The sequence below is a fragment of the Dama dama genome, chromosome 14 (genome assembly GCF_033118175.1).
Source record: "Dama dama isolate Ldn47 chromosome 14, ASM3311817v1, whole genome shotgun sequence".
NCBI classification, from domain to species: domain Eukaryota; kingdom Metazoa; phylum Chordata; class Mammalia; order Artiodactyla; family Cervidae; genus Dama; species Dama dama.
In genome coordinates, this window is record NC_083694.1 from 40,767,838 (window position 1) to 40,784,804 (window position 16,967).

Here is a 16,967-nt window from a genome sequence, read left to right on the forward strand (position 1 = left end):
GTTTCCCGACCATGGATCAAACACATGCCCCATGAAGTACAAGTGTAGTCTTAACCACTGGACCACCAGGGAAGTCCCCTATTATCTCTTTTTTAGCAGGTGAGGAAACTGAAGTTGAAAGAGGTTGATCAATTTGCTCAAGATCTCACAGCTTGTGTAACAACCCTGACTCTGAAAGTTCATGCTCTTAACCACTACACAGACTTACAATGGTACATTATCTACTGGTAGACATTTAAAAGAGGTCCATGTGTTCAGAGTGCCTTTGGCTCATGGTATTTCTTGTTAGCCACTTAAGTTTCATCTGACCCTGCATTTTCCTTACCTAGCTGGAGAGCTCTCTGCACTCTCATCCCAAGTCCAAGTTGAAGTGTCCTAAACTCCTCCAGCTTCCAGGTAGTATTTATCTGGTTTTCCAGTTATGACTCCCAGTTCTGAGGTTACATTCCCTAATGCTTTCTCCTGTGACAACCTACTTAATGTTCATTCCTTTTTCCAATTTCTTCTCCTCTCTCCCCAACCTCCCTCCAGGCTTGGATTCTATTTTTGTTTGAGAAGTGAATCCTAAACCAATTTCTCTTGCCTATGCAGTAGAAATACTTTTTCATTACCCACTAACTCTAAACAAGAACCCAAAGTATGTAAGAAAACTCTCAACACAGAGCCTCTGAATCAGATTAAGTCACCATGAAAGAGCAGGCAAATATTAATACAATGCACATATGGAGAGGCCTTTCCTTCACTGCTTCTAAAATTACACACCCTAAAACCAACACAAATGCCTAAATAGTACACCTTATTATCATCATCAAAATTAGGGGACAAACACAGGGAGAAGATGTTTATTCAGCAACATCTTCAAATGATAAAAGAGGTATATTTTCCAATTTTGCTTTCTGTGGCACTGGCCCTAATTATTTGCCACTGAGAGATCGATATTACCCCAAAACGTTGACACTTCCACCTATATTCACATATCAAAAATTAGAGCTAATTTTATGAATATAACAATCACTTACTTTTACAATGGAAGTTCTGTGAATCCAAAGCGTTTTGCAAAGTAGGCTATTGGAACCATTCCAACTTGTGTGTCAACAGTCTTTTCTAAGTTGAACTTGGAACAGTGGTTTCACATACAAACTGTAACCCTGGGAGGACAACTTACTGTGATAAGTATAAGAAATTATATGATCGAACAGATAATTTATTTTGGTGGAGTTCTATGGTAATCTTGGAAGTTTATCCTGCGTGGCTGAAACAAAATTATCTTTAAAGACAAAACCGGAGAAACAATTTCTCCGTAAACCTTGATGTTGTCCTGTGGACTAATAACTTCAAGGATATGTGCTGCGAACATCTGAAGACGGTTTTCACCTAATTTCTCAGTAACTTTTAAGAATGTTGCCAACAGCTAATAGTCTTCTCAAAATGAGTGAGTATCAAAGCGCTACCAGGAAGGTGTATCTAGTCTTTTACAGATTTGGAAGGAAGGAGTTCAGAAAAAAGTGAAGCGCCCCCCTCGCCTCGCTTCCACCAAGTCCAAGAAGCTTCTAGAAAAGAATTTTGTTTTTTTTTTTTCGGGTTAAGTCACATGTTACAAAGGCCAAAGGGAAATTTACCGAGGGTTTTGGTTCCACGGAGAGAAGCTGAAAAAATGAAGGGGCAAGACTCCTTGTCCCAAACTTGAATGTGATCTCGCTTCAGGGACAGTTGTATTTGACCCTCAATGAGCCCAAAATCTTGGACTCATCTGTGCTAGGGGCTTCGAAAAGGAATCCTGGGCTGCCTCGGCCAGAGACGGATTCTCAGGGGCTCCCTGTGGGGACTTACCACGTCCTCACCACGTCCTCAGGGCAGAGAGGCCCGAGTCCTCCGGGAGACACTCCGCAACCCGAACGCCAATGAGGGTAACACCCGCGGCCGCACCCACATTGGCTCCGGGAAACCGGAAGTGCGTGCGTCTGACTGAAGGGCTCCTCCTGCACGCGTCCGCTGAGCTGGGCCCCTCAGGTAGGCGGGGCCCCTGGCTCCTAACTCTGGAACCTTAGGGTAGGCGGCGGTGGAGAGGGGACCTCGAGGGTCTTTAGGAGGTAGTTTGATTTCTGGTCTGGGAAGAGCCGGAAGAGTTTTGGGGACAGCGGATTCCCGGCGACCTCTGGTGGCAGCCGGGCCTAGTCGAGCCGGCCGCCGCAGGACCCAAATGTGGGAGCTTCAAGTTCCCCGGTGTGAAGTGGGATTTGGGGCCGTGACCTGAGCTGCTCCCTTACCGCGTCCGAATGCTTGAGGTCCGGATGCTGCTCATTTCCAAGCGAGAAAACTTGTGCGCCCCACCTGTACTGTTTCCGTGCTTCTGGGTTTGACAACTTCCCTCAAGGCAGGTCCGGGTGCGGGGTTCTCCTCTGTCACCCCCTCGACTTCAGAAAAACCTGAGAACGACTGCCGGAGACACTCGAGAGAAAATGGGTTTCTCCTCCCTCCTCCAACCCCCTACCGCCCATTTGAAGTCTTCCTCGAAAGAGAGGTTGTGTTACATTCTCTGGCTGCCTAAGTGGAGTTTTCGGGACTGCTTTAGGCCACGTTTATAAATAGTAAATAAAACCACCTGTTAATCATTTCCTTTTTCCCAGACAACTCCACCCCTAGGTGGTTTGAACCTTGAGCCTGTTTTAGTCCTGATGAGAAGTTTCGCTTTCCTCAAGTTTAAGACACTTGGAACTTCAAGAATTGGAGGTTTATGCCATTTGAGACCGGTCAGCACTGAGCAGAGTTAAGAGTACTAAGAGACAGGTGAGCGTGAGTGAGTACCTTCCTCTCCAGATTAATTTTTGAGAGTAATTTTGCAGTTTTGGTAAAAGGTGCACCACCTTTATTGAATACTAGGTGGTGCCCGCGAGTTAATCTTTCTGAGGTAAATCTCAAATAATGTAGCATCAGGGTAGGATTTTAAAGAGTTTCTATCTGCCCTGAAATTGTTTTAAAATACCCTTACCTCCTTAAAATATGTTGTGCCTTTATACAGTTCATTCAGTTATTGACTATCTAGTCTGTATTATAGTGCTGAAGAGTCTCAGAAAGGAATCAGACTCAAATTTCTGCTCTCAGTTTACAGTCTGGAGAGGAAGACAGACAAACAACAGGCTATAATGAAATCACATATAATTCAAGGCAGATATAGTGTTAAATAGAGATTAAGATGTAGAATGCAGTGGATAAAGCAGTCAATTCTCATTATTCGTTTACCTGTTATTTATCCAGTACTTTCTGTCTGCCGGGCATTGTGCTAGTTGGTGGTGTGTAAAGAAAATGTAAAACCCCTATTCTCAAAACAACTCACAATCTAGTGACTGGGAGGGAACCAAGGAAGGCAGTGTGGAGAACGTGAAATTTGACCTTGAAGAATGAATGACTTGGCCTTGATAAGTAGAAAAAAAAAATACAGGCTCAAAAGAGAAAGATGAAAGTGCATGATATGCTTTGAAACAGCAAGTAGTCCAGTGTGATTAGACTGTAGGAAATTAAGCCTGAAAAGACACTTTATTTTACATTAGGTTTCCCTTGACTTACACTGAAAAATTCAACAGATTTAAAATAAAATTTCAATGTGTATTTCCAGGAGAAATTATATATGAAACATAGTTATAGTAAGTAACTTCCTGGCTAACCTATTATACATGAACTAAGCTATAATAAATTACACTTCTGGCTATAATGTAGCTCATTTATGTTTACCTATTATTCATGATTGTAGATGATTTAAGCCAATTTTTTAAAACACAGTAAAAAAAAAAAGATAAAAGATGCAGTAGTAAGTCTAGATTTTCACTAATTGCATTCTATTTTGAATATCATATAAGGAATCTCCTTCATTAAAGTTCGCATGTGGAATCACTTGAAAATGACTATGTGTAGGAAAATTTTAAATGCTTTCAAAAGTTACCCTGAAAGAAAGAAAGTGAAAGTCGCTCAGTCCTGTCCAACTCTTTGTGACCCCATGGACTATACAGTCCATGGAATTCTCCTGGCCAGAATACTGGAGTGGGTAGCTGTTCCCTTCTCCAGTGGGTCTTCCCAAGGATTGATTCTTTACCAGCTGAGCCACCAGGGAAAACAAAAATTTACCCTAGGATTTAAGTTTTGATGAATATACCAAATAGTAATGTTTCCTAAAACGAATGTGAGTGTAATTTCTGTAAATGGAAAAACTCAAAACACTATAAATGTTAAGGTAAATGCATACAATATCAATACACCAAATCAGGAACTTTTCTGTACCTTAGCAATAATCAGAAATTGTAATAACAGGGACTTCCTTGGTGGTCCAGTGGCTAAGACTCTGCATTCACAATGCAGAGGCCCTGAGTTCAATCCCTGGTTGGGGAACTAGATCTCACATGCTGCAACAACGACCTGGCAGAGCCAAATAAATAAGTATTTAAAAAAAGAAATTGTAATAACAAAATCACTATTTCCAATATTAACAAAAAATACAGAATATCTAAGAATAGCTAGTATTCAAAGCCTTTGTGAGTAATACTTTTTTAAACTAAAGACCATGAAAGAAAGCCTAGGTAATTGGAGAGAGACATTGCTTAATTGAAAGATTCAGGGTCTTCCCTCATGGTTCAGTGGTTAAGACTCCTTGCTCCCAATGCAGGGGGCCTGGGTTCAATCCTTAGTCAGGGAACTAGATCCCACATGCCACAACTAAGACCCGGTACAAACAAATAAGTAAATAAAAAAACATTAAAAAAAAATTCAAATTTCAAGGATTCAGGTTTTATCCATATTAATTTTAATGTAACTCTTGTCAAAATTTCAATTGAATTTTGGGAACTAGTTGTCAAACTGATTCTTAAATTTATTTAGAAGAGAAAATGTACAAGAATAGCCAAAAATTTGAAGGAAAAAACCCACAATAGTAAAGGTAACTCCTTATCAGTTGTCTGTGTACACCAGCTTTAAAGCTATAATAAATAAAATAGCAAAGTAATGCCTTAGGACCAGAATATTGTCAATGAAACAGAGTCTGTTTCTATTGAGTCTCAAAGGTGGCATAAATAAATACCGGTAAAACAGTTTTGGAGCAGTTAGTTATCCATTTGAAAGAAAATTAAAGATCCTTATTTTACAGCACTAAGGAAAAATAACTGTGGGTGGTTAAAGAGCTCAATGTAAAAAAAAATCTATAAAAGTCTTAGAATACAAAATAGTATATTTTTGGGAATTCCTGGTGGCCCAGTGCTTAGGACTCAGTGCTTTCACTGCCAGGGCTCAGGTTCAATCCCTGGTTGGGGAGCTAAGATCTTGCAAGCTCTGTGGCACAGACCCCTCTGCCCCTCCCCGCAAAAAACAAAATAGTATATATTTGAAAATCTTGTATGGTTAGAGCCTGCTTTCATGGGACACAAAACTAAGAAGACATAGAGAAGATAAGTTTAGCCATTAAAAATAATAATTTACCATAACAAAAAATACCATAAGTAAAATTTAAAATCAGGAGACAAGAGGTAATATTTGCAACATAAAAACAAAGACTTTATATCCATATTAGATGAATCAGTAAGAGAAAGATAATCCCATAGGAAAATGGGCACATTTCCAGAGAAGAAATTCATATCAAAAGTTGTTCCTGCCTACAAATTATTAGGTAAATGTACACAAAGGTCAACAAGATGATACACTCTTAGTCCTGGAGTGTACTTACTAAGAGTGAAAAAGAATGTTAAAATGAATCTTGTAGAACAGAGGCACACCTGATCTGTTTCCTTGTGAATCTGTATTTTCGTCTATCAAATATGTTTAGTAAGATAGATCAATAGTTAAAAACCTCTAATTTGTCAAGTCAATTAAGATTGCTAGGCATTTTTGTGGGGTGTTACTACTAGATGAATTTAAACTTTTATGCTTCTTTGCACAGCTATCTTCCCCACACCTGTAGCTCAGAGTATAATGTAGGTTAAATTGCACTGCTATATTGAATCATTTCAAATAACCAGTACTGCCTGTGGGTTTATTGTTCTACTTAGAGATTAAAATGGCTTCCAGAGGAAAGACAGAGACAAGCAAATTAAAGCAGAATTTAGAAGAACAGTTGGATAGACTAATGCAGCAATTACAAGACCTGGAGGAATGCAGGTAATAGTATAATTGTATACTGCTATGCTGTAAAATGGTGTTTTTTTCTAGTTAGATTATAAGCTCTGTGTATGCAGTTCTATGTGTGATTCTGGTTTCCCCTGTAGTGTTCTTCACAGCGCTTTGTCTACTGGACAGCTAAACTCAGTATAGGTTTTAGAGTTAAAGAGCCTGGGATATTAAAGTCTTTAGCTTAAAAAAAAAATAAAGTCTTTAGCTTAATTACAAAGTGAGTTTGAACTTGGGCAAAATGCTTAACCACCTTGAGTTTCCTCAAGTGTGAAATGGAAATAATATCACCCATCTTGTCTTCAGTATTTAAAGTAGCCTTGCCTGGTATCAAGCTGAGAAAGTATTACTTGAACTTTCTAGTGTGTGTTTTCACCCTTAACTGCTCAAAGGTCTAAGACTGCTCATTGCCTTTTTAACAACCTTGAAGATTGTTGTAAACATTACAGATGAAGAGACTGACTTAATGCTTGGCCCAAAGCAGGCACTTGATACATAGGAGCTCTTTTTCTAGTAAATGTTTATTAAATGGCTTGTTTGGAGTACCCAGATGGCAAGTACTGCATTGTTGTTGTAATTCAAAGTACATAAAATTTTATCCACCATTAATGTTTTGATGGCTATGAAGGGGCGGGTGGGCTGGATTTCAGTTGTGCTGGTGGTGGTGATGGTGGGTGAGTTTCCTCACTCAGAAAAATCTTCAGCTAGCCTTTTCCCTGATAGGGAATCACAGCGTAGGTAACAAAACTCCCTCAGCACCTGTATGGAAGTGATATTCTCTGGCTCTCCAACAGCAGGAGATCAAACCAGTCAATCCTAAAGGAAATCAACCCTGAGTATTTACTGGGAGGACTGATGCTGAAGCTGAAGCTCTAATACTTTGGTCACCTGATGGGAAGAGCCGACTCATTGGAAGAGACCCTGATGTTGAGAAAGATTAAGGGTGGGAGGAAAAGGGGGAAGCAGAGGGTGAGATGATTGGATAGTATCACCAACTCAATAGATATGAGTTTGAGCAAACTCTGGGAGATGGTAAAGGAGAGGGAAGCCTGGCATGCTGCAGTCCATAGGGTTGCAAAGAGTTGGACATGAGTTAGTGACTGAACAATGTTAATGATGATAATTATAACTTTATTAAATACCTATTTTATTTTTAAATACCTATTTTATACCAAGAACTTTTCATATTTCATTTAATGCAAGGAAGGTACTATCATTATCTGCAGCTAATAGATAAACTGAGACTTGGCTAGTTAAATATCTTGTCTAAGGTTATACCATTGATTCAGAGACTGCCTAAAAGGAAGTTATTATGTAGTTTGTTAAGTATGCCTCACTTTGGTAAAAACAAAAACAGGGTTATAAGTGTTGTGGGATAATGCCCACACTAGTATCAGAACACATCCATTAGATGTATTTTTTATATATTTCCTTTCAGCCTTTTTTTCCACCAGCGTATTTTTTGTATGTATATGTATTTGAAACCTTGGTGTATAAATACTGATTGGTGGTTTTTTTTGTCTTCTCTTGATACTCTATATTTTTTGGTATTATGTCCATTATACTTCAGAGAAGAACTTGATACAGATGAATATGAAGAAACCAAAAAGGAAACTCTGGAGCAACTAAGTGAATTTAATGATTCACTGAAGAAAATTATGTCTGGAAATATGACTTTGGTCGATGAACTAAGTGGAATGCAACTGGTAAGCATAATTTACTTACATTGGTGACACAATTTGTTGTGTTTTTTTTTCCTCAGTAATTATATTTAAGATATTAATAGAAAATATACCCTGTTGAGGGCTTAACTTCTAGAGGACTGTCTCCTTATGGATAAAACAGCATTTGCTTCCAGATCTTCATCTAGTTATATGTTTTACTCCAGTGACTTGCATGGAAATGGCAAATTGAAATTAAAGTTGTAACAGTATTTGATGAACAAAGAAGACCTATTAAAAATTGAAGACCCATCAATCAAATATTGTAATATTTGATTTGTTGAACTTCTTTTTTTTTTAACTTTCTTGTATTTCTAGGCTATCCAGGCAGCTATCAGCCAGGCCTTTAAAACCCCAGAGGTCATCAGATTATTTGCAAAGAAACAACCAGGTCAGCTTCGGACAAGGTTAGCAGAGGTAAAGTTTCTTTCAGTTGATCTAATCACTTTGTGTATTTCTTTTCTCAGCCCAAGAATTTGCTCAGTGTGATGTTCTGAAGTTTGAAACTTGGTCAGTTGAAAATGTACAACAGCAAGAGTGAACCCTAATGTAAAGTGTAGACTGTGGGTGATTATGATGTGATTATCAGTGTTTGTTCATCAGTTGGAACAAATGTACACTGTGGTAGGGGATGTTTATAATGGGCAGACTGCGCATGAGTGGGGGAGGCAAGGGGTGTATGAGGAATCTCTGTACCTTTTGCTCAATTAACTGTGAACCTAAAACTGCTCTAAAAAGTAGTCTTATTTTTAAAAATTGGTCAGTTGATTTTAGAGCCACAACCCGCAGTTTCCTGACAAAATCATTCCTTTATTGATAACAAATACAGAGGTTTAAACAGCATATGGCAGTTTAAATCGCTACTGACTGCTTCTACTAAGACGCCACATTTAAAGTTTTACTATTTAGTTCTGGAGCTCTGATTTGAAATCACATCTAGCATTCATTAGCAGCACCAGCTCTTTTGTGTGTGTGGCCTTCCCTATCTAAGAATTTCAAACATCTTTATAAACCTGATACTTGAGGAAGTCTGTTTATAGACATGAATATAATTAAGATGTTAATAAGTTATATGCAACCATTGGTAATTTAATAGCCTAGTGATTAAGAGCATGGACTTGGGACAGGTCAGCTGAATTTGTACCCCTGCTCTACTAATGGACATACGTGATGTTAGTGGAGTTCTTTTCTTCAGTCTCTTTTGCTGTTTCCCCATTTGTAAAAAGGCAGTAATGATACCTCTTCTGGTTGTTACGAGGTTTAAATGGAGTAATATGTGTATGTGCACTATTACTAATCCAGTGTGTCTATGTACATAGAATAGTGCCAAGGCATAGTACATGCTCTCCATGTTTCTGGTGGTAGAGGTCATATTTAATCAAAGTTCCAGGGGATCTGTAACCAGTTGTCTCTTTCAGGCCTGTAGACCACGCTTCAGTGTAATGAAATAGAGTTCTTAGAGGATAGCTCCTCTTTAAAGGAAGCTGTTGACCTACTAATTCCTTAGTAGAGTTTGTAACTAAGACCATGGTGATGATTAATACCAAGATATATTAGAACTGTGTGAGAACATTCCTATCATGTATACCTTGAATTGTTTCTATAGTTTTTATAATATTAATCAGTAAAGGATCTTTTCTTAAAGAAGTAGATGTGAAAAACTTGATTTTATGCAAAGAATGTTTTTAACTTAAATACCATATGCTTCGCATTCATCTGTTACAGATGGATAGAGATCTCATGGTAGGAAAGCTGGAAAGAGACCTGTATACTCAACAGAAAGTGGAGATACTTACAGCTCTCAGGAAACTTGGAGAGAAGGTATCTGTATTTAATTTAATATATTAGGTATAAGGAAAAAGTGGGAAGTGTTTGGTATAGAAACCCCCCCTCCCCGCCAGTTTCTCAGCTTTCGGGATCTTAGTTCCTGGGGATAGAACCTGTGCCCCCTGCAGTGGAAGCGTGGAGTCTTTAACCACTGGACCGCCAGGGAAGTCCCTAGTATATAGCTGTGATCTAGTTTGTGGTCCTACGACATTCTTAACAGTGGTTCCTTGAACCACTTGTTAACATCTGAACTCAGTCCTTTGGGCTTTGTTTTGTTTGTTTAGCTGACTGCAGATGATGAGAACTTCTTGTCAGCAAACGCAGGTGCTATTCTCAGCCAGTTTGAGAAAGTCTCTACAGACCTTGGTGAGTACTCTTGTATTTCTGAAAGCTGGACATGAATTATTGCTTCAGATTGGCAGATGGTGTGGGTGAGATAAAATGATGGTCTTTTCTGGAGTTAGCAGCGAAACCAGAATTATTTTCTCTATAAACCTCTTTTAATGGGTTTATTTCCCAATACTTTCAAATTAAAAATAATCAAATTAGTATAGCCTAATGTTTTAAAAATATTTGTCAGCTAAATGTAAATATAAAAGTAAATTAAGATTTTACACCTTCTATTTCATACCTGAATTAAAGTGTTTGTAACCAATAAATCACCTGTGTAGCTGAGTTGTTTGTGCAGGGGAAGGAAATTGGAATGGCAGTGGGAAGCTTTAAGGATAATGCACCAATAATAGAAGCTCATTTTATTTCCTATTTTAGTATCTGTGTGATGGTTTTCCTCTCTTTACCTGGAACTGTAAATGCACTTGAAATGACATCTTTGTTTATTATGTGTCTTTCTCCTTAGGCTCTGGAGACAAAGTTCTTGCTCTGGCAAGTTTTGAGGTTGAAAAAACGAAAAAATGATATGGTGTGAAAACTTGGGACAATGATCACATTCTTATTGTAAATGGTATTTTTCTTCTGGGGAGTTTGAGTTATGGCAGAGAAGTCAAGAGATTCATGAAATATATTCATAACCTAAGAAAAGGTGACAGAAAAATGTACTCACAGCTTTTGTTTATGCCCTTTGTCATTGTGCTTTGTGTAGAGATACGCGAGTGATTCTCGCCTTGTTGGGATGGAAGGCTTCATGGACCTTGTTCATTATAGTTTGTTTAAGAGAAAACAGTGTCTCTGCCTGTTTTTATTAAACCTCCCTGTTCTTAAGTGCTGATAGTAAATGAAAAGATGTGAAGTGACAGTTCTTTTCTGCTCATAATTTATCCCTACTTGTTGGAGTAAATAATATAGCAACATCAATGGACCTCATATATGTTCATAGCATTTTAGAGTTCTAAGTGATCTTAGAAATCATTTTCATTTTACATACAAGGAAAATGAGGCTCAGAAAGAGCAAGTGACTTGTTTGAAATCTTATTAGAGACAGAGCTGGGGATAAGACTTGGGTGTCCTGTCAGTGTAATGTCCATTAAGTTTTATTTGTTTACTTTGTGCTACTTTTAAAAAATAATTAAGACATATTTGTAAAGTCTATGTTTGTGAACATTCAGTGTCCCAATAAGAAGTTGTCACTGAGGGACCCTTCTCCAGCCTGTAGGCTCTCTGTATGAATGGTGCCCATTGTGTCTCTGAGTTTTGAGCTTGGAACAATGGGAGCCCTGTTGTGAGTCTCCTGAGGTAACTTAACCTCCTCCGTTGTTTCACCAGGGAAGCAATTGGAAGTGGCAGCTTGAGGCCCTCCCTGTGTGTGACCTCTTTGCTGAAACCCAGAGGGTGGTGACCGTAAACTACTATTTACTCTTCAGTTTTTGGAGAAATGCAAAATAAGTTCCAAGGAGTAGCCAGTTTCTCTCCTGAATGTTTAGTCTCTCTGCACGCTCAGATATGTAGATTTTTGCATATGTATGTACGTCAGCTTGTTCCCCAGGCTCTGGCCACTTTATATTCCTACATGTTTTTCTCAATATTCTTTTTCTTTTAAAAATTAAAAACATTCTTACAATGTTTAAAGCTTCTTGTATACTGTAAAATCTCCTAGGTGCTCTGCCAACTGGATAAATTAGGGGAACTCAGCTGTATTAATGCCTTATTTGGAACTTGTAATGGGTAATTTTTTATGTATTGGTTTATGATGATCCAAAGCTCATTAAATTGTGACAAACTAAGGAAAAGCACATTACCTGCCATTTGTTTAGAGCTTTGAGGTCAGTCATCATTATTTCATTATTCTGTGTATTCTTTTTAACTGAAGTGAAATTCACATGACAAAAAATTCACCATTTTAAAGTGTACAGTCAGTACACTCACAGTGCTGTGTGGTGATCACCATTATCTGGTCCAAAACATTTTCATCACCCCCGAGGGAGCCCCCATCCTTACTAAGCAGTCACTCACTCCTCCTTCCAGTTCTCCAGCAACCACTCATCCACTTTCTATCTCTCTGAATTTACCTATTCTGGACATTTGGTATAAATGGTATTATATAGTATGGGACCTTTTGTGTCTGGCCTCTTTCACTGAGCATACTATTTTTGAGGTTAATCCACATTGTAGCATGTATCAGTGCTTCATTCATTTTTAATGGCTGAAAATACTCCCTTGCATGGATACCACATTGTGTTTATCCATTTATCTCTTGATGGACATTTGTTTTACTTTTTGGCATTTGGAATAGTGCTGCTGCTAGCTCAGTTGGTAAAGAATCTGCCCGCAGTGCAGGAGACCTGGGTTCGATTCCTGGGTCGGGAAAATCCCCTGGAGAAGGAAATGGCAACCCACTCCAATATTCTTGTCTGGAGACTCCCATGGACAGAGGATCCTGGCAGGCTACAGTCTGTGAGGTTGCAAGAGTTGGACACGACTTAGCAACTAAATTACTACTACTATGAACATTAATGCATAAGTATTTGTTTAAATACCTACTTTCACTTCTTTTGGGTATGTACCTAGGAACAGAACTGCTGTTTTGGTTTTTTTTTAATTCGTAGCCATATTTCCCCTTCTCTTTCAGTAGTAGTAGGACAAGAAAAATTGAAGTATTTTATATTTGAAAGGGGCCTAAATGAATCTGGAGTCCGTAAACTTTGGTTTCCCTTAAACTTTCTGTAAGACTAACCTAAGTGAAATGTTTTGTTATTAATCGCAGTAATGTATTCATTTTGTAAGTAATGACTCCTACTCAATTTAAAATTAATCTTCCTTTCAGAGTGGCCAGGTTTGCAGTGCCTAGCAAGACACTGTCAGTCAGGGCCATGTGACCTTTGGTAGGTTACTTAATCTTTTTGAGTCTCATTTTCTCTTCAGTTGAGTGGGAGCTACCCACTACATAGGATTACTGTGCATTGCCCTCTCTTTGTTAATATAGAAAGATATTTTACATTGGAGCTAATCTATCATTTAACAGTTTTTTCAAGGGCCATATGATATATTTTGTTTGACAAATTCGGTGTCAGTTTAGAATAATTTGAAAAGTGAATACTTTGAAAAGTCTCTGTAGTTATTAAATGACTTATAAACTGTGTTTATATTCATATTTTGCTATATTTAATCTTCTGGTTTTTTAGACCTCTTGGGAGGTCTCAGACTGCAATGGCTAATGCTTCGGTCGCTGTTTGACATCTTTGGGTCAAGCTAATATTTTAATGAAAAGAATACCTGCATTTGTCAAAGAACTGGGGTTGCCACAGAAGTAAATCCCAGTGATCAAGTGTGCAACCTGGCTGTTTAAGGAAATATAATTTGAAACAATTTCTATTTCAATGTTTTGCTTTTTTTTAAACCGGTGAGTGGTTAAGTTAGGTATTCTAGGTGGGTGGTAGAAGAAATCAAGCAGTAGAATGAGTTGTCCCCAGGAACGAGTTGGAGTTGGGACAGATGGATTTTTAACTTTGGTTGTTAGGCCTTTTATTGAAGACAGTCAGCCAAAGAACGATCATCTTAGGCAAAATAAAAGACTGAGTAAATCTACCATTAGAAGAGTGTCTTATTGCAGGGAATGGTGGGTAGTTTGAAACTATTACAGCAAAAATAAACCTGGACCTTTTGGCCTGGAGCTTTTCAACGACATTCCTGTCCATTTTTTTCTTATTCTAGTCATTACCAAGACCAAAAAACACTCTTTGCTTCTCAAAATGTTTTTCAGCATTAATATGTAAATTTAAACTGTCAGCATTCCCACAGACCCCCATGAACAAGCTGTAATTGCTTCCAGTCTGTGTGGCCTTGGAATTAAACTGGGGAAACTAGTATTTAGTATTTTCATTAAGTTGCAAAAAGCAGGTTAGAAATACGCCTCTACTAGGTATGGCCTTTTGACACCCTCACTCTCTTTTTGAAAGCCCCTCTCCCTGTTCACACTAACAGCAAAGCGGAGAGACTGAGCTGCTGAAGGGACCTGAAATACAAGGGGTCAGTGGCGTTCTTGAGAGCTCGCAGTGGAAAGTCCATGCTGTTCCAGGCAGAGGGACCACCGGAGGGGTTTGAGGCTGTCAGTTTGTAGCTTCCTAATGCTTGGTTGTTTTCCTCTGATAGCATCAGATTCCTTACAGCCTCAGACAATGGACTACAATTAAAAATAAACAAGTAAAAATATTTTCCATAAAGGAGGTCAAGGAGAGCCACCGGTTTTCTTTTGAATTAAAAAAGAGGAAGGTAATGCTAGTAAGATTATGCATCAATCACAGGTCCTCTGCCCCTAATGCTGGCAACTGTGACCCTGAACTTCTGAAGCTTTCCCAGAAGAACCTCTGATTGTGTGTTTCTGTCATAATTTCATTATATGGTTTAAGAGTTTGTAATCTTAATTGTCTGTTTACTCTAAAATGTCTTAGTAGTTCAAGTACTGTTTTTTTGTTACTGGTAAATTGTCATATATATACTTTGGACTTTTCTTTCCTATAAGAAAGCGTTCAATGATTTTTTTTTTTTTTTCCATTTTTGGCTTGTGTGGAAACTAGATTCTTTAGGCTTGGCCTTATTCCCACAGTATTCATAAACCAGGCCAGCTTGAAAACTGAGGCAGTGACCCTTGTTGATAATCAAAGAGATAAGTAATTTAGGTAAAAGCAGATATTTGGCCTGTATTAGACTATACGTGATTGCCTTAATCCTGTGGTTAACCATGTTTTTAGAAAATGTGGTGAGTTTTTTTTTATTATTTCATCTTTTAAAAGGAATTTTTTTTCTGGCTGCCCCACTCAGCATACAGGCTCTTAGTTCCCCAAACAGGGGTCGAACTCATGCCCCCTTCAGTAGATATGCAGAGTCGTAACCACTGGAGTGCCCAGGAATTCCCTTAATTTTTTTTTTTTAAACTTTGTTAACACCTCAAATTTTACACCAAGTTTATTCTAGGTGTTGGTAAATTATACCTTAGATTTGATTTATAAAGCTCTGAGCTTATAAATCAATTATACTTCAGTAAAAATAAATAAATTTTTTAAAGACAGCAGAACTGTAAGAAGCAGTAAATCTGGCATCCTATGTCAATGCTTGGAAGAGAGCCACCACCAATCAAGAAAGTTCACTTTAAACTCATGGAAGCAAGAAATAAATTTCCATTGTGTTTGAACCACCAAAACAAAAGCCTCTGAGCTTTTTCTTGTTTATTCAAAATTTTTTTTTTCATAGTTACCCAGGAGATGAGCATTTGTAATTTTGGAGCAAACAGGCAGAATCTCAGCCCCTTAGCCTCAGCCTCGTGGCATTTCTTTTCATCCTGTCTTCCAGAAGTGTGCATTGTTTATTCCTCTGCAAGAAAATATGAGCAAGTAAAAGAGTACATGCAGACAGAACCTAAATCAGCTTTCCACTCTCAGGAAAGAAAACGTAGACTCTTGTCTCTAGCCTGTGCGCTTGGGGTGGAGATGAGGGATATGAGTGTGTACTCCTATGTGTGCCTGCCTCCAGGGAGCCTGACTGCTCCCACAGTGCTGGCTCAGATGACCCCCCACGGTGCTGTGCTGGCCAGAGAGGGTGGTTGATTATGCCAGGTTAATTTTGTTACAAAGTACTGGACAAATTGTGGATACTAGGCCCTTTTGGTTTGAGAAACCCAAAATGTACTTTTTCCTGGTGAGGATTAGGTCTTGAAAGTGAAGAGAATGTGTTTTAGAGAAATCTTAACAATAATTCCTATGTGGAAGCCAAGATATTCTTCTATCTGTTCCCTCTTCTAATTGTGATGTTGTCTATTCTTCATCAGACATTTATTGAGTGCTGATACATGACAGGTATTACCTAGCTCTTTTTTGTTAAGTTTTCTAAAATGCATATTGGATAGAGTCTTTAAAAAAAAATAAGACCCTTAATTGTTTATATGGTAACAGAGGTTTAGATGTCAGACTGTATCACCAAGAGATTTATTTTATAATGATAAAATCATGTTTCAAATAGACCTAAATCCCCACCTAATCTGTTACTCTATCTTACTTAGATGGGTCCTTAGAATCATTATTTCAGATGTGTATTCACATATTGTAAGGAGGATTACTCTTGGAAATAATCTCTGATCTGTACAATTTGAACTAAATGATCTCTTTCATCTATTTTTACCTCACTTTAAAATCTCTCTTGTAGGGAGTTCAGTGGTTTTCTAGTGACTTTCACTGCTGTGGGCCTGGGTTTAGTCCCTGGTGAGGGAATTAAGATCCTGCAAGCCGTGCAGAGGGGCAAAAAACTAAAATTATAAAATCAAATCATTAATATAAAATGCATATTTCACTAAAATACAATTGACCCTTGAACAATGTGGGGGTTGGGAGTGCCCACCCTCTGCACAGTTGAAAATCCATGTATAACTTGACAGTCAGGCCTTGGTAACCATGGTTCCACATCCATGCATTCAGCCAACCACAGACTGTGTAGTACTGTACTATGTATTTAGTAAAAGAAATCTGGGTATAAGTTGACTCACACAGTTCAAACCCATGTTGTTCAAAGGTCAAGTTGTTTTGGAGAATATTGAATGGAGAGAAAGTGAGAATACTCCTAAAGGGGAGGAAAAAATATCTTTCCTCTACTTTTTTTTTTTTCTTGACTGGTACCCCTATAACAAAGGCAGATTAACAGGAGAAAAGCATACAGATTTATTTCCTGTAAGTGTTATGTGACATGGGAGCCATCATAAGGAAATGAAGACCCAGAGAAACCATTAAACCTGAGTGTTTTCATGCTAGATTTGATGACGAGTGAAAAGTCTTGGGGAAATGTGATAGAACAAAGGTGAGCTAAGTGTAATAAAATGAGAGAAAGCCAGATCTGTTT

General features: G+C 38.2%; 2 protein-coding genes across 6 annotated transcripts in view; one reads left to right on the forward strand and one right to left on the reverse strand.

Moving 5' to 3' along the window:
- NMNAT1 (nicotinamide nucleotide adenylyltransferase 1) overlaps positions 1-2,566 on the reverse strand; it is a 28,231-nt gene extending 25,665 nt beyond the window's left edge. The window contains exons 1-2 of one of the 5 annotated variants that reach the window (XM_061160442.1): positions 2,268-2,566; positions 1,020-1,148 (exon numbers count right to left, since the gene is read on the reverse strand). The gene's annotated coding sequence lies outside the window, so the exon portion shown is untranslated. Of the gene's footprint in view, positions 1-1,019; positions 1,149-1,619; positions 1,787-1,830; positions 1,968-2,267 lie in introns of those variants that run through there. The other 4 variants (XM_061160440.1, XM_061160443.1, XM_061160441.1 and 1 more) reach the window with 4 other exon arrangements.
- LZIC (leucine zipper and CTNNBIP1 domain containing) lies at positions 1,861-11,714 on the forward strand. The gene is given in 8 exon segments (XM_061160445.1): positions 1,861-2,010; positions 6,027-6,135; positions 7,715-7,850; positions 8,184-8,282; positions 9,591-9,686; positions 9,977-10,058; positions 10,549-10,587; positions 10,590-11,714. Coding segments are annotated over 8 exon segments (714 nt in total). The 5' UTR covers positions 1,861-1,901; the 3' UTR covers positions 10,634-11,714.
- The last annotated feature ends 5,253 nt before the right edge of the window (positions 11,715-16,967 follow it).